This window comes from Phallusia mammillata, chromosome 5 (assembly GCF_965637545.1).
Source record: "Phallusia mammillata chromosome 5, kaPhaMamm4.hap1.1, whole genome shotgun sequence".
In the NCBI taxonomy this organism is placed as follows: Eukaryota; Metazoa; Chordata; class Ascidiacea; order Phlebobranchia; family Ascidiidae; genus Phallusia; species Phallusia mammillata.
This window is the reverse complement of record NC_137256.1, coordinates 20,016,521-20,043,158: the sequence shown is the minus strand read 5'-3', so window position 1 is coordinate 20,043,158 and position 26,638 is coordinate 20,016,521. Positions and strand designations below refer to the sequence as shown.

General features: G+C 36.4%; 2 protein-coding genes and 1 long non-coding RNA gene across 3 annotated transcripts; all 3 read right to left on the bottom strand.

Annotated features, from left to right (window-relative positions):
- Positions 1–112: 112 nt before the first annotated feature.
- On the bottom strand, positions 113–4,276 carry LOC145229150 (uncharacterized). Its single transcript, XR_013860378.1, has 4 exons — positions 4,141–4,276; positions 2,861–2,937; positions 2,290–2,371; positions 113–1,708 (listed from the first exon to the last, which is right to left on the bottom strand). It is a non-coding gene; the product is annotated as an uncharacterized LOC145229150 (long non-coding RNA).
- Positions 4,277–8,694: 4,418 nt separating this feature from the next.
- LOC145229669 (uncharacterized) lies at positions 8,695–16,781 on the bottom strand. The gene is made up of 10 exons (XM_080095004.1): positions 16,526–16,781; positions 15,504–15,607; positions 15,346–15,442; positions 15,172–15,268; positions 14,484–14,615; positions 13,991–14,172; positions 13,182–13,197; positions 9,817–9,912; positions 9,366–9,494; positions 8,695–8,995 (listed from the first exon to the last, which is right to left on the bottom strand). The coding sequence occupies exons 1-10, from the start codon at positions 16,779–16,781 to the stop codon at positions 8,806–8,808; spliced, it is 1,299 nt and encodes a 432-aa protein (XP_079951130.1). The 3' UTR covers positions 8,695–8,805.
- On the bottom strand, positions 9,919–11,528 carry LOC145228973 (uncharacterized). Its single transcript, XM_080094202.1, has 3 exons — positions 10,678–11,528; positions 10,142–10,245; positions 9,919–10,069 (listed from the first exon to the last, which is right to left on the bottom strand). The coding sequence occupies exons 1-3, from the start codon at positions 10,955–10,957 to the stop codon at positions 9,941–9,943; spliced, it is 513 nt and encodes a 170-aa protein (XP_079950328.1). The 5' UTR covers positions 10,958–11,528; the 3' UTR covers positions 9,919–9,940.
- Positions 16,782–26,638: the final 9,857 nt, after the last annotated feature.

Sequence of the window (26,638 nt, the reverse complement as noted above, 5' to 3'; positions counted from 1 at the left end):
GTACTTCGCTCTTGCTTATTGCCAAAACAAAAGCAGCATAGGCTCTCCGAGGCCTCCTATGCCATGACTAACATATTTGGTGACTAACGGTTTGACAGACACGTGTTTTTTAATATGTTGGTTTATTATAAGTTTAGCTGCTTGACATACCAACACGCGAACTACTTAATATTCACAGAAAAACAACGCAAATTCTTCGATGCAAAATAAATGGCTCTTTTTGCTTGAATGTCTTTAAACGTTGCAAACAGGTGTGAATTGTAGACAAATTTATTTAAAAATCAAATTTACATGCAAGAGCAAAAACAACGAAAATTGCGCACAATATTTCATGGGATTTTACGCAGTGCTGGACAGCTCCACAAGCAAAGGCCCAATAGAATTAGCAGATAAGTTTGTCGCTATTGCCGAAAACCTTAAAATCATTCATTAGAGTTTGTACGAATGAGGCTACAAAACAGACCAACATTTACAAAGTAAATAGGCGTTGTTTTAATCCTTGACCTTGAAGGTGTGCTTTAAACAAAACATTTACACAAAAATTTAATAATAATATGCACGAAAATTCAATAATGATATGCACGAAAAAAACATGCACATCGGTTTGATCGATTGGAAAAATTTGTAAAACGATTTTAGCAGCATTGGAAACAGATTAGTGCATTTTTGAGCTTTACATTGTCAAGTTAAATGTAAAATTGCTGCAAACCTGCATGTAAATTATAACGTTGTCAACACAGAAAACAAGCGCTCCTGTACTTGGCCCATTTTGCTTTCAAATGTGTCCGATGCCATAAGTCAGTGGTTCCAAACCTTTTTTTAACGCGACCCAAATACTTACCAAAATTTAGTTTTGTGGTTTCTCGCGACCCATGAATATGCTATTTTAGTTATGTTTTTGTCTGTAAGATAGGAAAGTTTTTTGAAAATTACTACGCCAGTTTAGCAAATCAATAACCTTATAACGAACAAACGCTGTTGTTTTTTTACGACCAAACATTTCCATTTATTCCGAACTTGGAGCTGAATCGAGGCATTATTTGCCAGACAACGCTCTACTGTGAGCTAACACATCACTTTATGACGTCACAAACAGTTTTAAACATTATCACGATAAGTTGTGATGAAGTTATTATTGGGCAACAATTTAAAGCCTGGGTAATATAAAAGTAACGCTACGAGGCGTCAAAAAGTAGATGCTGTAATTGTCACTAAAACAAGCGACCCAACAGAATGTTCAGGCGACCCAACTTTGGGTCGCGACCCATAGGTTGGGAACCACTGCCATAAGTAACAATTATTTCGTAAAAAAATTGTCCGTCAAGTGTTTTCGGAAATTTTGAATTGCTCATTTACTTTTGAATGTAAGTGTATAGCAGCACGAACACGTCAAAAAATGTTGGCTCATAAACTTAAGCGAAATAGATAGGTAAGTATACGTAACAGATCAATGTACAATATATCGAGCTTAAAGCCTGCATTGAAACGTTGTAAAGGATAAGGATAGTACAAATTTTTTTTTAGAAATCGTCTTGTGTTGTACAAAGACGTGTTGTGGGTATCAGGCAAAGTACGTTGAGACGAAGCACAGTGAAGAACAAAGGCAGCAAATAAATAGGTTTTCGGGTTTTATGCTCCATTTATGATTACTTGCTGGGTTTCAATCCTTGATTGGAACAAAAGAATTTGCGGCAAATCATACAAATCACTGAAACAAAACAAAAAACATGTTGCTATTAACCATTTACGATTTTCTTTCGGAAACACTTATGGTGGTAAAAGCTAACACAGTAAACCTCGGTTAATCCGAAAAAAAGTACGGATAGGGTGAAGATCCGGATTAACCGATGTCGATTAGTTCAAGTAATATCACCTAACAAATCATTTGTACCTCGAGTTTTGTCCGATTTAGGCCATGATTTGGATTAACCGAATCAGGTTTAACCGAGGTTTTTTGTTTAAGTCCTGGAAAACTAAAGAATGGAATTGCAGGGGTTATGTGCTGGCCCATTTGCTTATCAATTTACTTGGAATGTTTGCAATCTTTATCAAAAAACGTCAAACAAAGTTCAATGCTTAACTTAAATTTCAAATATTCGAAGAGATAAGCATACAACAAACGTCAAAACATATATTTGATATCGCTTAGTTATTTTTGTTACACAAGTAAGTGGAAAGTCGTGTTGAACCAACTGGTTAGTAAAGCTGTGAAAATCAAGCGGACCTATTACAGTCCTCAATCCCAAAACAAACACAAGATTATACTTTTTGAAAATAAGGTAAACTTACTATTTCCGTTGGGTCTCGTCACCTCCCCACATTGGTACAGGTATTGTGTGGTAACAGCGGCGAAGCAATGACAGTCGCAGCCCTGTTCAGAAAACAACACAAATTATTAGGTTGCAATTTGCGGCCGAAAGTAATTCCTCGCACAAAAACACTTTCCCACCGCTTTGCTATAATAGAGCCCACGAAATTTTAAAAGGAACACTATTTGAGAACAAACTGCCAAAACTCAGGTTATACGAGGTCAAAAAATTATGTTACAAACCAGAAACCATCGATTCCGCCCCATAAACTGCATTTTTCTGGAAGAGCTATTGAAACTGCACGTGTATTTTAAACTATTAAGTTACAACAAGCCGCTGTTTTATCGTAAAAATTTCAAACGCCTTTGGCGATGTTTAGTGATCCCAAGAAATTCCGTGGTGTATTCACGCTCTTGTTTTGACACGAAAATTGCCGTTTTTGGGCCTTTCGGCAAAAATTTTCTAAAGCGGCAACTTTGCATCCTTACTGTAGGCGCATTTTGGTTTTGACAAAACAAATGCGTTTTTCTGGTGTGAAACGTGTTACTTACCACATTATATAGAGGTTTTGTTGTTTTTTCGGTGTTCAGCATACAAAAGTCTACCCACGGGAAGGGAGCTGCTTGACCTATTAACAAACACAAAGATAAACGATTAGAACATTGCCTCGTTGTTGGCAAATACATTATATTGCCAATAAAACACCAATTTGCGCTGTTTGTTAGCTTCGCCGGGAATAACTGGGCTCCGTAGAAACGGTTAGCGATAAAATGTCATGGAGAATAAAAGGCGCACTAAACGAGTTAAATTTCAGAAGTCTCGAACTCTTGCGCTGTAACATGCAATAAAGTTTTATGATGTTAGCCTATGGCCTGTTTGGTGTAAACTTCTACAAACATGAGTTTGACTTGACTCTTTAATTGGTTATTATTTTTTCTAAAATATGTAACTTCAGTGCATCAAAGCGACCTCTTTGGTATGAGACCGTATATGCGACACCAAGATTGTCTAGTCGATGAAATATTATTATACAGCAGTTTGAGGTCGAAACTAGGAAATGGGAGACATAACGAAACTGAAGTTTCATGGTGGTACGCTGCTAAGTTTCGCTATCGTATCTGCCTTGGCGTGTATTTTGTTGTAAACGTGGTTGCCCGAATTCCGTGGGGAAGTAAATCATTTTGTGGATTTCCGAATTATTTGGCAGGATCTAATGAAAGTTCCAAGCCAAATGTCGAATACGCATTGTAAGGTCAAACGCATTTGAAACGAAAATTATATGTCTGGTCAGATAAAGATAAGATAAGGGGACAACGCTTAATTGTCTCAAATGGTTCGTGCTCCTGAGAGATGAGGGCATCGGTTTTCTTGTAAAAGATATTTCTAAATCGTACATTATTATGTCAATCACAACTTAAGTTTTGAACTTTATAGCCCTAATAGATGCGTGTAAGCTAATCGATAACACAGTGCTGTAAGCGGGCCCGAATTTTAGTAATAGCCCAAACTAGGTTAAAAAATACCGGGTAAAATTACGATAGAAATTAGGGCGAGTGTAAAATCAAGGCCGATTTAAGCTCACATTATTAAACATTATTGAACATAAACTTATTAGCCCAACAGCTCTGCACCAACATGTTGTATACAATCACTCAAAAAAATAACGCATGCAAACAGGAATGTTAAGCCAGTGCTAAAGCCAAGTTCCGTGTGCACGCATATGCCAATGCATCGCATTTTAATGTGGCTTAGCTGTCAGAAACACTCGGATAACACCATCTCACGCCTTTCCCGTTAAAGTTAAATGTCAAGTGAGTTTAAAAGTACTTACCACATTGCGACAAAGTTGCAAAGACGATGAAAACTGCAAGAAAACGAGTAACCGCGCTCAGTGACATGATTAATGTGGTATGTGGATCTTGGAGTTAACGACAAGCTTACAAAACGAGGTTTTTGTGTTAGAAGTTTTACGCCTGAAAAACAATATTTTTTAAATTTAAAGATATTTTTCAATTTTTTTTAAATGTCGAAGGTTATGAAGCATTACTTTTTTTCCCTGCGGGCAAATAAGTTTACTGTTTGCTAAAAAGTAGGAAAATACTATAATGGTTGTTTTTGATATTGTTAGTCTACTTCAAGTTGCAAACTGTAGGCGTTTGGTTAAACTCTTACGTTTTAAACACATCGCATTTGTGGCAACTTTACTTCAAAAGCATGGGATTAGATTTTAATTGCAATAATTGCCTAGTCGATCAGCTACTGTGGTCATATTAACATATTGGCCAGTGTTTAGCCTACATCTTAAGCTTTAGATTTGTATGGGCTAAAAAACCGCTTTGAATTTTCGTCGCGAATTATTGAAAACAACTCCTAAGTCCTAACTCCTAACTGATATCGAAAAAAACGGCATTCACATATTAGCGTTAGCAGACTTGTTTGTGTATAAAAGTAGACAAAGTAGGTCAAGATGTCATTGTTCTATTTTGGGTGTATCTGCCACTACCTTTTCAAAGGTGCAACTTTTCAAAGTTATACAAATTTTTATCATATCTTGCCGTCTACATATCTATACTTATCTTAGCCTGTGTACTTGTCGAAACAATATAATTTAAGTTACTCTTTAGGAATACATTTAGCAATACCCTTGTAAGATTTATGTTTATTGGCCGCACAAATCTGCTTTACCAAAAGGTTGCTTTACAAAGCTGCAATATAAAAAGTATTGCAATCTTTTTCGATTTGGTAATTTATATTGTTTGAACAATTTAGTAATAAAAGTACCGTCTGGAGAAACTTTTGATAGCTAATTAGAATTTTGACCACTTAATAAACTCAATATTCCGATAAGGCAATGCCTATTTTATCCAAACTTATTGTAAACCTGTTTTCCTAATCGCTTATTTAAATCGACTCAACACACGTCGCTTATTAATATCGACAAACCGAGACTCAAGAACATTTTCTCGCGCTTTTACAAACTCTCTCATCTTTTGCACCACGAGCTGCGCACTTTATACACCGAATGCCTTGACGTCATTTCACGCATCGTTGCACACAGCCGCGCGTGTTGTTTCTCAGACGAGATTCAACGGCTTGTATCGGGACTTTTTCGGTCGAAACTTTCTCAAAAGCACCACTCCTTCCGCAAAACAAGTGTTGACTAACCGACAAACTGTAAACCAGACACCAAGATTGGCAGACTGTCCGTAAACATGCATGAAAAACTGCTATTGAAAGTTGATAATCGACAAATGCGGTCGGCATTTAGTAGGGTTGGTCGATCTTTTATTGGCTGTGTAAAAGTATCTAACCCGCAACTAAATTTAAAAAACAAAGCATAAGTCCTTGAATGTTTGTTCAGACTTCCTGGTTAAAACTGAAAGACCTGTTGCACTCGTTCGTTTAGAATCAAAATTGTCGGTTTGTAATGCAAACTAAAATCGTGAGGACACTAGAAATGACTTTTTTAGACAACGGACTTTGTATATTTTTTTACCATGATTGGTTAACTAACTTACATTGACACAAATAAAACATATCTTTAAGGTAAAAATAGGACGATTTGAACCCTCGGTTTATCACTAGTTTAGACATGCATTTGTGCAAGTAGATTACCACGAGTGTTGAAATGTGACTTGAGCTTGCTTATCTCTGTCAAAACAGTTTCCGGTAGTGCTTGGTCTGTTTCCGTCTCCTTTGTATTTCGTCATACACTTGCCACATTTGTCCACATAGCTTTGAACATGGATTTGCAAACTGGAGACAAACAACAGCAATGATTCATTCTACACACCCAATACCTCCTTCAAGTGTCCAATTCGTATTTCGCAATGCGTGGTATTTTGTCACGCTTCGCAAATTCAATAAACAGGTGCTGTTTTAGCACAGTGTGACGTCATCAAGAAACCCCCAAGGAGTCTGTCGCAAAGCGTGGAAAAACCGATTCATAAAATTCCATCGGAAATGCGTTGAAAGAAACCGTCCCCCAAGATAGTATCATGTCGCCTTTACAACCAATTGAAAAGAAGTATCTTATTTACATTTGCAATCTTAAACATGACAAGGAAACCTATTTCTTGTTGCAAAGATTTTGCGGCGAAGGACAGATGTTCGACTGACGGGTGTTCGAGTCAACGACCTTGTCAATTGGTTTGACAGATGTCTTTGAGTCAAAATTCTACGTGTATAGATTGTGTAATAGTCATTCCTAAACTGTAGTCTGTGGTATGCTAGTAAGGGACTCGTACGTTTTTGTGAATGCAACTCCTATCGCATATTTTAGCTCTTTTCTCACAAGTAAACTAATCAATTAGCCTACATTCAAGTTGTGAATTAATTTTTGACAACTTCTCGTATTTGCGGCGACATAGCAGTATATAATTTCAGTGAAGCCAAACGATTTTTGTTATTTTGCGCCAACGTACTCATGTAAACCATTGGTTTAAAATTTAAATTATTGTCCTATCCTGCGTTTTTAACCCAGTGTGCTACCTAGTGGCGTAATTCTCATGTAGCTTACAGCCTCAACTGAAGTGGCTGAAAAGAGCCGTTTTGGTTTTACAGCTTTTTGGTTTACAACAAATAATATGAGTAAACCCAATTAAACAATTTCATCCATTTAACCATAGATACTACGTAGGTTACTATGTAGTATCTATGATTTAACAGTTTTGTTGAGATACTTTTTTGTTCTTACGCGTAAACACACCGTTGTTGTTTTTTGTTTGTTTGTTTTTAAAAAATCACATAATTACGAGTTGTTATTGGTGTTTAAAGATAGATACTGTTAGGTATTATAACATTTATAATTAGAAGAACAAAAATTTATTCAACTTTCAAGAGTAGTTCAGTGAATCGTTGTGACAATGTTGTGTTGGCTACGCATGATTGCGCATCGAGAGACTTCAAAACAAAAGTAAAAATAAAACATATTGTTGTAAAAAAAAATGGATATTAAAGTCAGTTTAAGAAACATGAAAGTCAATATTATCTAGAAAAATAAAAAAAAATGTGAAAAATTAAGCACTTAAGCATTTAGTAAATGGCATTTGGCAATTATTGGATATTTCTGATAAGTAAACCTGTTTGAACAATATCACATATGCGTAATTCAGATAAGTAATGCATAATTCAGATAAGCGGAGAATTGTTTTAAAAATCGCATATTGATTGCATTTTCAAATGTATATTCTCCAAATATCAAAGTGCACTTCAAGTAAATTCATGTTGTAAGGACCAAATCTTTTTCCTCAAGTTGTTTTATTTGTTTTCCAAAATGCTGCTACTGTGCCTATTTTTATTTTAGTTTCTAAAAGCATTGCTAGTAAAACTGACCTTTTTGTCATTACAGATCATGATCACATTATTGCTCAAGAATGGAAAAACGAAAGTTATAAAAAGGCAAATGCTGAATCAAGATCTTAGCTTTCAAGCATTCAAGGGCTTTCTGTCCGCCATGTACTTTGACGTGCTCATTTCATAAGTGTACTTATATCAATGGAGAGCTATGGCCTGTGATTTAGGCTTTATTATAAAGAACATGGTCATGTGCATTTATAAGCACATGACATTTTGGTGATGTACCAATGCAGGTGTCCTCACTTTTGAAATTACTTGGAATGTAGAGTTTTTATTCTCATAACAACAGAAAGAACAAAAAACCATTCTGTTTATTATCCCATATTCTTCAGACAGCAAAACTTACAAGATGGTAAGAATTATCATAGAAACTCATTCTTTTTTCACTTGTTTAATTTCACAGAAAGTTTTGCACGATGCCAAAATCGTTTCTGGATTATGCCAATTTATGTGAAAGGCATTCTTGTTAAAATGCTAGCGAACAACAATTTTACTCCCATGCTTTAAGTATAAGTATGCTATGCCTTCAAGAGGAAATCAACAACTGTGATTAACAAGTGGTAAGATTGCAATTAATAAAACGATTTGTACAAAAAATATATACAGGTGTGCAAAACAGACTTCTTAACTGTGTTTTTTCTATGAGAAAGGTGATTTTAAAAAGTAATCTCTAAATGATTGAGGTCATTCTGACCTTTTGTTTGTATCTCTATGTAAACTTCTGGGACAAGTTTATGTTTATTTGTAAGTGTGCCACCTAGTGGTACAGTATCTTGGTTGTCATAACAACTTTTTTTATTATTTGAGGAAACTGAATTCATTTTAAAGGCTATTAAACCTATAACTCAAGAAGCTCTTGGAACTTTATAGAGCTTGGTTGCTTAAATATATATGTTCAAATCTCTTGTATTGTCATTAAAAGATTGCACGCTTGGAAACGCTATGACTTGCATCTGTGACTTTCTTGAAAATAACAGATTGTTCCTAAGCAAACTCTTCTAACTGCATCACAGGTAAAACAAAACTATTTGTGTAGTGTTTTTTATTAAATGCAATTGGGTTAATTTTTTGTCTGATTTACAATGACATGCAAGCAATATTAGAATGTTATTTTCATCATTTTGAAAAAAAGGAAGGTTTAATCACATCTGATCTTCATTGTTGTCTCTTTAATTGCTTCTTTGCCCCCTTTCCAGTGATACCAGATTATGTTCTGGTATTCACCTTGCGATATTCCCCATTCTCCGTTAAGTTTAGAGTCGAAACAACTTTTAAACCACCATCCTCCAGAGTTTTGCCAATAAAGTGCACAGTGGATAGAAGAATCGCTGTGCAATAACATTTCAGTAAAATATCACACCAAAAACTGTAACATCAATTTTAATTTGATAATTTTATTTGTGTTTTACCCGTGATCCTCAATCCATCAAACTACGAAATACACGGACTTGAAGAGTAATTTAATCATAAACATAACTGCCAAAGAACTTGTGTATATATAATACATTATACTAAATTTACATCCTGAGTTTATATCGTGTTGTTGGGCATGACTTTTGCATACCAAATTGCTTGTCACACATTTCTTTTTATTTAGGCAAGTATGGCGCCACAAAAGACATTTTCGAGCAAAGGGAAGATTTTATGTATTTTGAATGCAGAACCCAAAAAAACAGTAATTATAAGTACCATACTTACGCATCATGATCTCGATCTTGAGTGGAGAATTGCATCCCGTTGTGAGTTTTTAAACTATCACCTGCCGTTCCATTGTATCCAGAAACGTGTAAACGATAATTGTCTAATTCGTCGCCGATTGCAAACGAACTAGTAACAGGAATATAAAATTAATATGAGAAGCTGTATTTGTTTTCGAAGGACGTTTACAGTGCAGCAACATGATTGTTAAAACATCCCTGAATTAGAATATGATAAACTAAACCTACATTCTGGTCCCATGTACAAGTTATTGTCAAAATAGGTTTTCTTATGTCCGCCACACCCACAAGTTATCCCACCTTTATACTGTTTTCAATGCTTTACATTTTTAGTCTTGATGCTAAAACAGGCCGAACTCTTAAAAAAATCAGCAAAAAACGAGCAATGCTTCCACGGAGCTACAACCAGTTTCTCATTACCAAAATCTTACTCGTACTGTGCGAAGGCGTCAGAGTCATCAAATCCTCTTAAATCAATTTTCAATCTGCAATTCCGTCCACTTGTCATCCTATGTATTTGTCCAAACCTGAGTTGATTAATGTTAAGTATGATGGTCAGTCAATTACGGTTCTACTCTTGTTTTTACCCAGCCAAAATTCGCCACTCCAATTTCCGAAACCAACTTTATATTCCTGCCAGTTTCTGCTAAAACTCACACTTCCGTCAAATCGTCTTTGAATAACCTTTAAAAATAAAGAAAACAATAAGCAGTTGTTTGAAGTTAGGGATGCTTTTCATTTTTGTAATTAATTTACTGTCCAATCGCCGTCACAAAACGCTTCCTGGTTGGTACTAGGGAACCGCTGGTATCCGTTCAGTGGTGATGTCTGGCAACTGTTTGGCAGTAAGCTCTCTATCACTAAAACAATACATAGGAATAGTCAGTAATCTGGCCCAACCAGCGTTCTCAAATTGAGCACAGCGCTTAGAAAGCTTATAAGCTATAGCCTATATACTGTCCGAGAAAAGATACGGATCACAAGAAGTGACTCGCAAAACTATTTTAGTGCTTTTCTAAACAAATTTATGCACTGCACAATTGATTACCGTAAAGGCATGCGTTGAAAGAGTGTTATATCGAGGTGCGTGTTGTGATTTTATTAGCAGGTTATATAGCCTAAAGGTACCCAAGTTCTGTGCGCTTTGAATAATAACATTAACGGGAGACTATTCTACAGTAGGCCACCCCGGAAACAATGTTATGATTTCAACCGCTATTTATAATTTCCATTTAAATTACAATAAAAAAAGCTCGTGCTTGTCCATCTTAACGTGTAGGGAGCAAATATACCTCTTAGTCTTTCTCTTATTTCCTGTATAAATCCTTCCAAATCTGACGATTCACCCTTTTCTCCTACATCACCTTTTATTCCTGGGGGCCCAACGTCCCCCTTTTGGCCCCTTCCACTTACCAAGCTCCCAGGCGTAATGGTGACGTCATCACCGCACACAGGAACAGTGACGTAACTACACTGATTCTGTCCGTTGACCAGCGTAGTATAATAGAACAAAATTGCCGACAATTGCAACAACATGACTTTAAACGGATTTTCTGCTAATAAAATATGCATAATTTTTGTAACAAGTTAATTCTGTCTATTTTGAACAAGAACATTTGAATAACACAACATCACACCTGTAGTCTTATATTTTGACATTATATCCCCTAAAATTATTTGTCGGTCTAATTGTTTTGATACATTTGCTACGTGTATGTGATAGCTTTGTGCCATTATTCTGATCAAGACTTCTCCATCGTATGGGACGTCAAAACGTCGGTAGTTAATAATAAAACATCTGGAAGGGGGACTATTACCTGCTACTGTAAATGGGTTAGTATTTGGGACTGCTAAATTACCCCTCTACTTAACTATACGTAGGCTACTTAGCCTCAAACAAGTGCGGTCAATTTAAGTACAAGAGTTACCTCCTTTGACTGTCTCCAAAAAGGTAGCTACATTTGTTTAAACAAGACTATTTTTAAACTGGCAAACACCTCAATCACAACGATAGAACCACAAACCAAAAAGTTACAGCGACAACAACAAAAAACCTATTAAAATACTGAACAATTTCTTGAAACCTTATAATATCCAAAGCGCCAAGATTCTAGACCACTAAAAGTCAAAGAACTAGGAACGGAAAAACTGAAATCAAGTAACTAGAAATCAGAACTAACTTTGTGTGAAAGTGTTCGACTTATATATCCATAATTAACCCGGTGTTGAGGTTGTTAGGGTGTAAAGTCATTTCTGCACATTGCAAAAAGTTATCGTTTATACGACTTTACGTGAACAGCGACGGCGACCATATTGTTTGTACTAAAAGTGTTGTCGGCCAATTGCTCAAGGTAAAATCAATCAATTAGAAGTTGTTCCCGCTATAACGTAGAGATAATAAATGTAGACTCTGTCCGAGGTAATTAAACGAACATAACCAAATTTGGACACGAAACAGAATGCGAAATATGACCTAACACTGACGTGTGTCACTGCAACTAAACTTATACGACGCCGAAAACTACATTTAAGTTTCCAAGTCTGTAGCCTATTGGGGCGCTAACGGGCGCTACTTGCAGTTTAAGCACAAAACACATGTACTGTGATATCATATCCTATATTAACTGTACTGTACTAATTTAACTTATATAGCGTTCTGGTCACGATAAAACAACATTGGAACGTAATTCTAAACACATCGACGTTCTAAACACTAACTCTCTGTTAGTTAGTTAGTTAGTTAGTTAGAAATGTAAAATACAACCCTACTAAAAGCCGTTTATGACGTTGCTTGTAGGTAACACGTGAAGCACGGGTCCAAAATACGCGGCCCTCCAAAGGTTTTTGTGCGGCCCGCAAAAAAAAACTTTTTAAACTCAGGTGTTTAACTTAGGTGGAATGCCCTGACAAACCAACGATCACAAGACCATTCTTTTTTATTAAAAGATATAATTAAATGCAACGTTTTATTTCTATAAAAAGTTTTTTGGCGAAATGAGTTTCTGAATCCGCCCTTGGATTGAACGTGGTCTAGAATTGTTTAGTTATAAACAAGAAAGTTTTTTGGTTGTTGTTGCATTTTATTCAACAAAAATTTGTGTTTAAGCAAAACATCTTTTTCTGAGCAACTACAACATTTTATTAATCACCTATGCCCAATCGATCATTTGTTCAGTTATAAACAAGAAAGTTTTTTTTGTTGCATTTTATTCGTGATTACAATTAAAATTCCTCCAACAACGTGCAGGAATTACTTCTGCTATTGCGGCTTAAAATCGGGGAAAGCTTACGTTTTCCTGGCATATTGATATTATTTCCACACTCCGACTCTTTGATTTTTTTTCGAGCGTATAAAAATACTTTTGCATTCTGACTTTAAACGCGCCAAAACACGCTCTGTTGGGTAGAAACATGACAACTATAGTTGTACTATGTATATAGGAATGGCATATTTTTTCAACAGAAAACCGGGATGCTATTTTTTTCTTGATGCAATGATGACAACCTACGGTACGGCGGTGTTTTCAACCTTTTTTTGGCCAGGCTGCACTTTATGCATTAATATTATCTTGGGGAACACCAAACAAAATTTGTGGTGATGCCATATATTAACCAATACAACAACAATTCATTCACTTTCAGTTTGCCCCACGCAATTACATTATTATTATTATTATTATTAGACAATTATAAACGAAGCAAAGATTACGATTTACGTTTGTATGATAAACCAATGATTTTTGACCTGTGTTCCAGGTAACTTATTTCAACAAAAAAATCTTGCGGGGCATTTTACGATCTTTTTCGGAACACTGGTTGAAAATCAATAGTTTTTAAATACATATGAGATTTTTACGTCTTAAAATTTCCAACGCTTTTGCGCCAAAAAAAATTTAATCGGCTTTTTGTGGAGCCGGCTGTTCAGACACCACTCACAGACGTTTAAAACATTATTCCCCGGTCTGATTTCGATTGTTTAATTATACACACGTTTTTCCCAATGGCATACAAGAGGCTTTTTAATGAATCAGTGTAAAACTGTTATGTAGGACACATATCACTGCACATAGCGCGAGACAACGAAATAAAATTTTCTAGATTGTTAAAAACGTAAAAGTTTTTAGTAAGGGCCCTCAGTAATGTTTAATCAAGTCCTGGTGGAAAACTTTTGTCGTAAACTTGTTGTGAAGGTGTAATATTCAACAGCAACACAGCATACTTTGTCTGTGCTTGAATTTAAGCACATTTATTTGATCAGCTATACCCTATCGATCATGTTGTTATAAGATAATGTGCTGAAGCTATTGGCAACAAATAAGGCATAAAGTTACTTATTAAGACTAGTCTATTATGGTTTTACACAAATTGTATGATACAGCAATGATTGTTTTCGATTTATCAATCACGCCGTGTGCAAATTTTTAAGTTGGTCCATAATTTGGTTACAAGCCGCTTTCTCAACTTATTTTTAATACTAGTTTGAATTAATCTTTTATTGTCTCGGCAGTACAAATTTTCTGACATATGCAAAACGTTTGTTATATGCAATGGGGTTAATAACTTTTTGTCTGATTTACAATGACATGTAAGTAAAGTTTCAATCGCATCTGATCTTCATTGTTGACTCTTTGATCCCTTCATCCCACCCTTTCCAGTGATACCAGATGATGTTGTGGTTATGACCTTCGGATCTTCCCCATTCAGCGTTGAGTTTAGAATAGAAACAATTCTTAAACCACCACCCGCCAGAATTTCCCCAACGAAGTACGCAGTTGATTGAAGAATCTCTGTGCAATTACATTTCGGTAAAATATCACACTGATAAACTGTAACATCGATTTTAATTTAATAAATTAAAATTTAATAAATTAAAATGTTTTACCCGTGATCCCGAATCTATCAGACTACTTTACATCCTGATTTTATATCATATTGTTTGGCACGACTTTCGCTTTCCATATTTGTTTTGATACAAACTTTCTATCTAGGCTTAGTATGGCGCCACAAAGAGATTTTCCAGAAAAAGGAAATTTTTATTTGTTTTGTAAGCAGGAGCTAAAAAACTTTCCAAATAGCCTTTACAAATTACCATACTTACGTATCATGATCCCTATCTTGAGTGGAGAATTGCATCCCGTTGTGCCTCTTAATAAGACTATCACCAGCCGTTCCACTGTATCCAGAAACTTGTAAACGATAATTGTCTGATTCGTTGCCGACTGCAAACGAACTAGAAAACAAAAATATTGAATCGATGTCAAAAGCTGTTGTTTTTGAAGTTCGTTTACAGTGCAGCAACATAGTTGTTAAAAACTTTTAAAATTACATTTTGATATAAGCCTAATAAACTGAACTTATACATACTGGCGCGTGTTTAAGATATCACTTTTGTAGTGTATATGGAACCTAATATATGGTTACGAGACGTCTAGACACGTTTGGCAAAAATACTGTCTCCTGATTTAATTTGTCTAAAATTTTAGATTCTAATAGCATAACCCTGGTAACCCTGATCTAATATCCTTCGTTCAAACGAACAATTATTAAGCTATCTGTTTCAAACCGTGTTTCGTAGTTCATGGTCTGGTACTTTTCGTAAGCCTGCGACTACTACACGATACCCGAAAATTAACTCCATACGGATTTAATAACTTTTCAGTTCGAAAGCGGCGATGCTAAAACAAGCTGAGCCCTTGAAACCTTGAGACAGAGATTAAAAACAATGAGCAAAAACCAAGAAATGCTTTTACTGACCAACAACCAATTTCTCATCACCATAATCTTACGTGTATTGTGCAAAGGCTTCAGAGTCATCAAATCCTCTTAAATCAATTCTCAGCCTGCAATTCCGTCCACTGGTCATCCTGAGCATTTTGTCCAAACCTGAGTTTTTTAAAGTTAAGTTTGATGACCAGCCAAATTACGCGCCTACAAGCAAAAGACAAAAGTTTTTGTTTTACCAAGCCAAAATTCGCCCCTCATGTTTCCGAATCCATCTTTATATTCCTGCCAGTTTCTGCTAAAATTCACACTTCCGTCAAATCGTCTTTGAAGAACCTTTAGAAATAGAGAAAAGCAGTATGCGAGTGTTGGGATGTTCTCACTTATTTTGATTTACCGTCCATTCGTCTTCACAGAATGCTTCCTGGTTGGTAATAGGAAACCGTTGGTATCCGTTCACTGGTGACGTCTTGCAACTGTTTGGCAGAACGCTCTCGATCACTGAAAAATACATACAAGCAGGTATTAAACTTGCCCACCGTTTAGATAAGCGGTGTGTAAATAGCGTTTCGCGAGTTGGACGAAGCATTTTGAAGGCTTTGCGTATCAAAAGAAATGGCTTGCAAATACATTTCAGTGCTGTAATTTATTTTGTTTCTAACTAGATCAGTGGTTCCCAAACTTTTTCGTATGTTTTTCAAAACGGTCCCTTTGCCATTATTTCGAGGGCTCGCGGTCCCTAAGCGTAAATGTGTAATTCAAAAAAAAACGTTGATTGCAGGATTTTAGCTAGTTGTGTGCATAACAATCAAGACAGCATGTGACATCACAAACTGGACAAAAACATTACGATTGTGCGCGAACAATTGCATTTTTGATAGTTGTTATTCAATAAAGGCCATTGTTTAGCAATGGAGACAGTCGATTCTCAATTCTACTTTGATTTAAACTTATTTAGTGGCAAAAACTGACGCCAAATAAGATTATAGAATTACTTCAACCGCTTCGCGAACCCCTAAAGGACCGCGGACCCCAGTTTGGGAACCGCTGAACAAGATTAATGTACTGCGCAATCAATGACCGTGGAAAGATACAATATAAGACTTTTATGTTTAAATTGTGATGCGTGTTGGAATTTTATCAGCACGTTATGTATTCGGCCCTTACAGCAAAATATCTAAGTTAGATAAAATTTTCTTTTTTGGCATGTATGAACGCTTATGTTTTCAAAGCTTTTCGAATCATAACATTTACTTAATTAAGACTAATACACAGCACTGCAGAAAGAGTGATATGAATTAAACCGCATATTTTCCCCGCATTTTCAAGGTTTTAGCCTATGTAGCAACATGGCACATAGAACTAAATTAAAAAAGGCACGTGCATGTTAATCTCAGCGGGTATAGGGAGCAAATTTACCTCGCAATCTTTCTCTTATTTCCTGTTTGAATTCTGCCATGTCCGACGATTCACCTTTTGCTCCAACAGCTCCCTTATCACCTTTCATTCCGGGTAATCCCCTTGGCCCCAGTTTTCCTGGGGGGCCAGCGTCTCCCTTTTGACCCCTTCCACTTACCAAGCTCCCAGGCGTGAGGGTGACGTCATCACCGCACACTGGAACAGTGACGTAACTGCACTGATTCTGTCCGTTGACCAGCGTAGTATAATAGAACATAATGGCCGCTAATTGCAACAACATGGCTTTCAGTAGAAATACTGCGGAAAAAAATATAAGTAATTTTAGTAAGGGTTCGGGCTCCAATTTCAGGTCCGTTTACCACTCTGTTGCAGTATCTTAACGCGCGAAACACTTTATGCCCCAGCAATGGCTCCGGTACGCAAAAAAGTATGATGTTCTGAGAGGGAAAGAAAGTCAGTAAAAGTCAAAGCATGTCAGTTAAACTATGCCTGTCTCATTTACTTATCTAAAGTTGTTTTCATAACCACTGTTATTGAGTTGTTTCTCGAACAAACAAAATGGTTAACGTGATGGACGCTTTTTTTACATGTTGTAGATTTTGTAAATAAATTATGTTAACCGCTTGGTTTTTTCAGGTTGGGAATTTATTATGTTTCTAAATCATGTATAATTTATTTTTGTAGCTTTTTTATCCACATAAATCAAAACAATATTGTCCTATTTTTTTTAAACAGGACCTATGGCAATTTTAGCCACGAGCCGCCACTGTCAGTCATTAAAGACATTTTGATAAAAGACATTTTTAAGCGTAACTGTGCATTACCTATAATTAAACGACTTCTCAATTTCACAACAAAAAATTGTTGTTTGTTAATAAACCAAAACTACAAGGAAAGAAGCAGTTAGAATTAGATATTTAAATCTGGCCTAAGGTTGTTTGCCAAAGCATTTTTTTGTACTTTTTATTGCAAAATCGCTTTTCAATATTTGAGTTCATTTTTAGCCTATTAACGTCATTATGTTTTGGTATGACGTCGTCATGCTTATTTTAATGTTTTTATGTTCTCATGTTAATATTGTGACGTCATTTACATGTCCCAAAAAGTGTGAATGGCGTTTTTTTGTAATTGTTTTCCAACACCCCTTTTCATTTTGTAATTGTTTTGCAACACGGTATAATGCAGTTGTTGAAGGGTTTTTTTACCGTTTGTACAAGGCGTTGTTTGTGAGTTTCATTTTAGTAAGAATCATATGTTGTGCAACCCTATTTACGAAATAAAGCTGAACAAAATGAAACATTTATTTTTCAAATTTTACTACATTCAATATTTCAGGCCTTTACCACATTTTCATATTATTTCTAAGTTGTTTACGATGAAGCGCTTGTTATATTGTTACTTAGCCTGTTTAGTGATTACATATTTACTTTAAGTTCAAACAAAATGTTGTTCTACAGAGAGTCAAACCAGAAGTCAACACGAATCCATCACACTGATTCAATTAATTGAACCCTTAACGAACCCGAACCGTATATTACATTTTCCTAAAAGCACGAACCGGATTTAAAACCTGAATTTTGTGCTGAAACCTGAACCGAAACCGAACCAATAAAAACGAATTTTTCTAATTTTTTAATTTTTATTTAATAAAAAAAACTTTTAATTTGTTTCAGCTAATTTTTTATTTAATCGCAAAAATGTTTGGTTATATAGCTAGGCTACGTAGTGAAGGTTACATAAGATATATCAGCTATATCGGGTGTGTCAAAAATGATGAATTTATCGTTATCGTAGCCGCGCACAGTTAAAATTATTTTGAGATTTGATAAAGTCGTGGTTGCGCGGCCCAGTGCCAGTCGGTTGGTAGTTCGTTACAGGGCCTTATACTTTTTTAGACTAATGGCCTGAAACATTTTTGTAGCAGTCCTTGCAGACGGCTGGTTTACCACGTCCAAATATACGAGCTGCATTAAAGTTTCGTTGAAAACAATGGCTGTTTTTTTTAAAACCTCTCCGCGTTAAAGTTTCAGTTTTAAAACGGTCCGCAATACAAAAAAAAGTTGCCGACCTCTTGTTTTATAGAACAAAAAGGAATTTAAACTGGTTGAAAAACCACAAGTCAAACCCGAAAACATACATTTTCTTCAAACCTGAACCAAACCCGAACCGCTAAAAACAAAACAAACTGAGCTTAAACCCAAACTAAACCCATATGACAAGCAGTTTGACTCCCAAGAACTAGTACATGTTACAAAACCTCAAGCACGTAATCGTTTTTTACAAAAAAAGTCTTGTTGAACACTGTTTGCTTATTTGTCAAATAGTCATAACTGTTTGCTTACCTGACATCTGCTGGAAAAGAAATTTCAGCGTGAAAACCAGTTGAAAGGAGATTTCGTTAAAAAGAAAAGATTTATTACGTTATCTGCTTGAAAGTCACTTTTATTACGTTTCAAATCTCCTCTCTCTTAGTCAGGGTAACGCACGCTTTATGTACCCATTGACGTGACGTCATTTCACGCATCGTCGCACACAACTGAGCGTTTTTCACATGGAAACCGTTTTCCGACGATTTTTTAGCAGGTTTGTAGAGCAACCTAAATTTTGCGTTTGAAACTTTTTTATCAGTATCTTCGCCCGCAAAAATAAATATACACTTTAGGCGACAGACTGTAAACCATACCCGGGGACAATTTTTAGTAAACATTCATGAAACGTTTCAAAGTAAACGTTGGTGGGTGGTAGCAATAAAAACGTTCGAATGGGTAGACATTTTTTTCTCTATAAGTGGGTAGACGAATGTACTTTTATTGCCATGATTACAAACCAAACAACAGTAAATAACTATACTTATTTTCTTTAAGTCTTTCAGCGTCATAACAATGGCAACAAGTTGGATTAATTTGGAAAAAAAAGCATTGGGTGCATCGTGCATGAATGTGTGATCAAAGTATTGTGGGTTGAAATTAAAGATGTAGCGATCTTGCTATGGAAGGTTGTAAGGGTCAAAGCCCATGACAATTGCATTCTGTCACAACTTACGAAACTTGTGTTGCCCTAAATGTTAGAACTGATTTACACTATTTGGGTATGTTGATTAAAAAAATGGAATATTTTATGTAGCCTAGAGCCTACCGAGCTGAAAAGAAGTGCAGTGCTTATGAGAAAGTTAATCACGAAACGTTTAGATAAGCGAGATATATTTTGTCCCGTTGCAGGCTATATTCGAAGACAAATGTTTTGGCTCAAAGGCTCTTCTTGAGACCACTTGATAAATTTGTTGACGTGCATGAGTACCTAACGAAACCTATCGAAACCTATCGAACATTTTTTCTGGTCTGCAATTTGAAATTTGTGCGAGAGGAAATACGGATTTCCTTAACAATGTAAAAATAACTACGATCGCCCAATTGATTTTTATTCTCACGTCATTTCGCCAAAACAGCACCTGCTGCATCAAAGCTAAAATCGAAACAGCGGAACAACAAAACATTTCTACGCTATTTATTCTGGGACATTGGTAGATTTCGATAGGAAAGTTCTGCCGCATGGAAGTGATGGAAGACTTGCGGTTGTTTTTTACCGCTTTGCATTTCCACTTTCCCAGCACTCAATTGGCCCATTTACTTTCGAGACAAAAATGTTAGCGAAATACAGATGGAACGCGGTCTGGAATTGTTTACTTGGTTACAAATAACAAAGCGCTATTCACATTTCACAAATGTAATGTATATTTTTGTGAAGTGTATGTGACACCTACCTGTTACTTTTTTTCACAGAAAAAAATGTGAAAGAAAGGTGAGATATGCGACACATATATAAAAAGAAGACATAAAATCCAATGGTTTAAGATTTAAAAAATAAAAATAAAAAACAGTTGTATATTCCAAATTAAACAAACGAACGATCTAATAGCCTGACATGACTGTATTACTATCTCTTGGATGTACCGCGCCACTCGTAGTGGAGTTATATGCCAGTGCAGTTGTCTCAACAGTTTGTCTATATATTCATAAAAAAAATTCAAAATTGCAGTACAGAGCTGTAAGTCGGGCCGGGTTCGGGTTTCGGTTTCTTAAAAAAACAGGCCTGATTTGGGCCTGACTTTACACTCTGTGTCAGTATTTTTTTAAAGACATTTAACTAGCTAAGTAGCCCGTTGGTGGACCTGGCCTTATGTCAAACTACCCCAAAACGCCTTGTTCAGGACCAATTGTCTATTCATTGTTTATTGCGCTTGTCGTCTTGGTCTTTCCTGAGGCTTCAATGTATAGGCCTGTCAATCAAACTTTCGGGCCGGAACGGGCTTCTCAAACATGATTCGGGCTCCGGGTTTTACCGGGTTTCGAGCTTGTACTTTGGATTTCAGATCGGGTTCGGGCTGCAATTACAGGTCCGTTTACCACTGTGTTGCAGTATCTTAACGCGCGAAACGCTTTATGTCCCAGCAACGGCCCCGGTACGCATAAAAAGTATGTTTTAAAATGGAAAGAAAGTCAGTAAAAGTCAAAACATGTCAGTTTAAGGATGTCTTTATTATTTTATTATCTCAAGTTGTTTTCAATACAACTGTTATTTAGTTGCTTCTCGAACAGACAAAATGGTTAACGTGCTGATTGACGCGGTTTTTACTTGTTGTAGATTTTGTAAATAAATTATGTAAACCGCTTGATGTTCTCAGGTTGGGAATTTATTATGTTTCTAAATCATGTATCATTTATTTTGTAGCTTTTTCATCCACATAAATCAAAACAATCTTGTCCTATATTTTTTAAACAGGGCCTATGTCAATTTTAGCCACGAGCCGCCACTGTCGGTCATTAAAGGCATTTTAAAATTTCGTTGTCACTTCTGTGACACTGATTTTTTACATAAATTTTAAAAAGCGTAACTGGGCTTGACCTATAATTAAACGACTTCTCAATTTGACAACAAAAAATTGTTGTTTGTTAATAAACCAAAACTGTCAGGAAAAGAAGCAGTTTAATACGATATTTAATTCTGGCCTAAGGTTGCTTGCCGAAGCATTTTCTTCTACTTTTTATTGTTAATTTTTTAATTACGAAATCACTTTTCAATTATTTTTAAATGCATTTTTTGCCTATTAATACCATTATGTTTTGGTATGACGTCATCATGCTTATTTAAACGTTTTATGTTTTCATGTTAATACTGTCACGTCATCTACATGTCCAAAAAAGTCCACTTGCAATGTTTTGCAGCACTGTATGATCAAGTTTTGAAAGGTTTTTTTTTGTTTTTTTGTACTAGGCGCTGATTGTTAGTTTAATTAAGAATCATGTATTGCGCAACCTTATTTACGAAACAAAGCGAACCATATATTTTCCAAAATGTATAACTTTTAATATATCTGACATGACTTTACCACATTTCTTTTTATTTCTAAGTTGTTTACAATAAAGGGTTTGATCAACGTATTTACTTTTGGAAGGAATTTGTTCTAAAAATCCAAACTAAACACGAACCCACTAGCCTGGTTTGGTTTAATAATTTAATTAATTAAACCCATAACTATGGGTGACATTACAACAGAAGAAATCTCCAGTGCACTGAAAAAGCTTAAAAACAACTCAGCTGCAGGTCTCGACCAAATTTATGCTGAGATGCTAAAAAATGGAGGGAATGCACCGCTGGCACACCTGGCAAAGCTATGCAACTTATGTTGGAAAATGCAGACTGTACCATCTGTTTGGAAAAAAGAATAATTGTGAAACTTCCAAAAAAGGGAAATCTAGGCATTTGTGGTAATTGACAAAGAATCGCATTGCTTTCTGATCCAGGGAAAGTGTTCTGTTGCGTGCTTCTGCACAGATTAAAGACATCCTGGATGAGAAGTTGAGAGAAGAACGGGCAGGTTTTCGTTACAACAGGTCGTGCTGTGACCAGATCTTTGTGCTTAGGAACATTGTGGGCAGTGCCTTGCATTTTAGAAACCCTTGTTTGTCAACTTCATTGACTTCAAGGCATTTGATAGCATGCACCGCAACACTGTATGGCAGGTACTACAAAAATATGGTGTTCCTTCCAGGTTTATAGATATCCTTAAAAACATCTACGAAGGGTCAAGCTGCTGCGTAAAAGTCAGGAAACACAGAATTCTTTAGAATCAATATAGGTGTTCGCCAAGGCTGTGTCTTATCACCCCTACTATTCATTACCACTATCGACTATGTGATGAGAAAGGCAATGAATTATCCAAAGTTCGGCATCTCATGGACAAACTACAAGCGCCTTACAGATCTCGATTTTGCAGATGACATTGCCTTGCTCGCAGAGTCGATGACAGATCTTCAAGAAATGACCAACTCATTGGCCGAAAATGCAGCAACAGCCGGTCTAACGATTAACAGCGACAAACTAAATTACTTCGAGTTGGAGAGGAAACTCAGTCTAACGTACATTTAACCATCAATGGAATTGAGCCCATTAGCAACATCACAAGCTTTACCTATATGGGCAGTGTGTTCACAACAGATGCTGATGTGGAGGCAGACATAAATGCCCGCATCGGAAAAGCTTCTTCTGCCATCAGGAGACTCAACACAGTTTGTTCAAGCTCCAAAGTTTTGAAACTGGTAAAGATTGAACTGTACCAGTCAATTGTAATGCCCACCGTTCTATATGCCAGTGAAACCTGGAACCTTTATCTACCATCATGTCGTCACGGAGATTCAGACTTGTGGGACATGTGTTACGCATGTCAGACGAACGGGCTCCGAAAATCGCTATGAGCTGGACACCGCAAGAGAAAAGAAAAAGGCCAAAGCTTACCTGGAGAGAGACTTTTCGCAAAGATCTGGAAATGAGAGGGTTAAACATGAAGGAGATAGAGGAATTCGCAAAAGACAGGAAAAAGTGGAACAATCTTGCTGCACAATGCGCCCAAGAGGGCAGGAAACTATAACAATAATAAATAACAACCCATAACTAACCCCAACAGCAGTGGTGAGGAGACTTGACTCGAGTCCGACTCGAGTCACCTTTTTAAAAGACTTGACTTGACTCGAGTCTCAGTTGTGAAAAGACTCGACTTGACTTGGACTCGTCTTAGTAGAGCCTCGACTTGGACTCGTTATTTCACCAACAAAACGGAAATTTTTTTGTAATTAATAACGTGTTCAGTTGGCTTCAACCAAACAACAGCAGCAATTTACTGTGCTATGCAAAGTAATTTTTGCTTAATTTTAACGTAACGAAGTCGCTGCGGCATGCACAAACTTTGTTACGCTGGCATCAAGCGTTGTACTTATTGCTTGGGTTGAGGTAATCGAATGCAGTACATGCCAAGGCCAAGTATTCGCTTTTTTAAGCGCATATATTACTAAACAAACGCTCTAGCGCATGCAGTAAAATGTGGATTTTCGGTTTGGAAAACTCCTTTGAACAGATTGACGTTCTTTTCCACGCTGTTTAATGAGTGTCAATTACCGTGTTTCATTACAGTTGACCCTACTCTAAGAAAGGGACGTTTATGGGATATGTTCACTGTAATGAAACGGTGTCCATTTTTAAGGTACAAAAGTCGCAATGAACCATTCAAATAGATTAACTATCTAAACCTTTAACCTTTCCTTGCAAAAACTTTTTGGGACATGCCTTGACTCGAACCGCTAAAGACTTGACTCGACTTGAGACTCGAACCTCATTTGACTTGACTCGACTTGAGACTCGAACCCCTTGTGACTAGACATGACTTGGGACTCGAACCTCTACTGACTTGACTTGACTTGAGACTCGACTGATAGGACTTGTTACCCAACCCTGCCCAACGGTATAATACATTTCCCTAAAAACACGAACCGGATTTAAACCTTGAATTTTGTGCTTAAACCTGAACCGAAACCGAACCAATAAAAACTCAGCTAATTTTTTAATTAATCGCAAGAATGTTTGGTTAAAAAGCTAGCCTACGTAGTGAAGATTACATAAGATATGTAGCGGTAACATGCCAATACCCGCCATTTTGTATAGCTTTTTCCACAACAAAAGCACAGCCGCATACAGCAGGCTAGAAAACTAACTTCCCGTACGTCATAGAATATAGATCGCGCTCTAAAATGGCTCCGAGCCCCTCTTGACAGCTCACAGCGCTCAGGAATCCCCTGACTCCTGCCTTATATAAACCGCGATTTTTTGGGAAAATTGCCATTTTTATGTTGACGTTTAGACAGGTAGGATCTAGAGAAAAGGCAGACCTGCGTTAGCTTAGATAAGGCTGGAAAAATGACAAAGTGTTTGAATTTAACTTGAAGCGATGGGACATAGAAATTTTAACGACTGCCAGAAAAATGACCAAGTGTTTGAATTTAACTTAAAGCGTTTGGACTTAGAAAATTAATCAGTGGCCGGAAAAAATGACCAAGTGTTTAAGTTTAAATAGAGACGCGCGGACCTGCGCGCGGGCCAGCGGCCCCTAATTGCCGGCCAAAAAAATGGCGGCCCTGACCTCGAGTCTTCCCGCAGCCATTAGACGTACACTAGGCTAAGTAAAAAAATTATTATATCGGGTGTGTCCAAAATGATGAATTTATCGTTGTCGAGCGGTGTACGGTTAAAATTATTTGGAAATTTGATAAAGCCCTGTAGAACAGTGGTCGGCCACCACCGGGCTGCGGCCCAGTGCCGGTCCGTTAGTAGTTTGTTACCGGGCCGTATACTTTTTAGATTAATGGATAGAAATATTTTTGTGCTTGCATACGACCGTCCCAATATAACTTATATGAGCTGTATTAAAGTTTTATTCATAACAATTGCTTTTACTGCTTATCCGCGTTAAAGTTTCAGTTTTATAATGGTCCGCAATGCAAAAATAGTTGCCGACCCGCTGTTGTATAGAGCAAATAGGAATTTAAACTAGTTTATAGGCCACAAGCCAAACCCGAAAATTTACATTTTCCTTAAAGCTTAACCGAACCCGAGCCCCTAAAAACAGCAAAATGTAAAACCAAACCGAACCTAAACTACTATATGACAAGCATTTAGACTCACAAGAACCATGTTACAAAATCTCTAGCACACAATCGTTTTTACAAAAAAGTCTTGTTAAACACTGATTGCTTATTTGTCAAATAGTCAAAACTGTTTGCTTACCTGATATCTGAAGGAAAGGAAATTTCAGCGTTAAAACCACTCTGTTGGAAAGTCACTTTTATTGCGTGGCAAATCTCTTCTCTCTTGGGCCAGGGTAATGCACGCTTTATGTACCAATTGACGTGACGTCATTTCACGCATCGTCGCACACAACTGAGCCTTTTTTCCATGGGAAAACTGTTTTTCGACGATTTTGCAGCAGGTTTGTAGAGCAACCTAAATATTTTGTTTGAAACTTTTCATTAGTATCTTCGTCCGCACAAATAATTGTAGACTTTTGAGCGACAGACTGTTAACCAAACACAGGGACAACATTTCGTAAATGTCCATGAAAATTTGAATATTAAAAATTTGCAACAAAAAAAAAATTTGAATAGGTAGACATTTTGTCTCTTCGGAGAGTAGACGAATGTATTTTTATTGCCTTAATTAAAACCGAAAAACAATAAATAATTATGCTTATTTTCGTTTAAAAGTCTTTCAGCGTGATAAAAATGTCAATAAGTTGGATTAATTAACAAAAAAACATTGGGTGCAAGATTGTGTGATTAAAGTATTGCGGGTTGAAACTAAAAATGCACAGATATGGAAGGTTCGGGTCAAAGCCGCTTTGATTCAATTCGACCGATGTTTTGAAAAACAAACTCATTACAATGACATTCTATCACAACTTATACGAAACTTGTTTTGTCCTAAATGTTAGAACAGATTTGAATTATTTGGGTTTGCTGATTTAAAAAATGAATTGTCATTTATAGATGATTAAAATAGAGCAATAAAGAAAATAAATGACCAAAATTTTGACAATATACAAAGATTTAGAACTTGTTTTGGTCCGTAAATGCATTCGTTCAGTTTTTTTATTGTAAAATCATTTTATATATAGCTAGCTAAAAAGACGTGTAGTGTTTTGAAGAAAGGTTTTTTTTACGAAACGCGCACGCAAGTTAGTTTTATTTCTGATTTATCTCTATTAACATATCCAAGGGTAGTCCCATTGCA

Coding starts and splice junctions, on each gene's coding strand:
- LOC145228973 (XM_080094202.1), bottom strand. CDS start 10,957: ATGCATATTTTATTAGCAGAAAATCCGTTTAAAGTCATGTTGTTGCAA. Junction 10,246..10,677: donor AATAAGAGAAAGACTAAGAG/GTATATTTGCTC, acceptor GTATTGTTTTAG/TGATAGAGAGCTTACTGCCA. Junction 10,070..10,141: donor TTTGTGACGGCGATTGGACA/GTAAATTAATTA, acceptor TTATTTTTAAAG/GTTATTCAAAGACGATTTGA.
- LOC145229669 (XM_080095004.1), bottom strand. CDS start 16,781: ATGTTCTATTATACTACGCTGGTCAACGGACAGAATCAGTGCAGTTAC. Junction 15,608..16,525: donor AATAAGAGAAAGATTGCGAG/GTAAATTTGCTC, acceptor TGTATTTTTCAG/TGATCGAGAGCGTTCTGCCA. Junction 15,269..15,345: donor GAGGGGCGAATTTTGGCTTG/GTAAAACAAAAA, acceptor TAAAAAACTCAG/GTTTGGACAAAATGCTCAGG.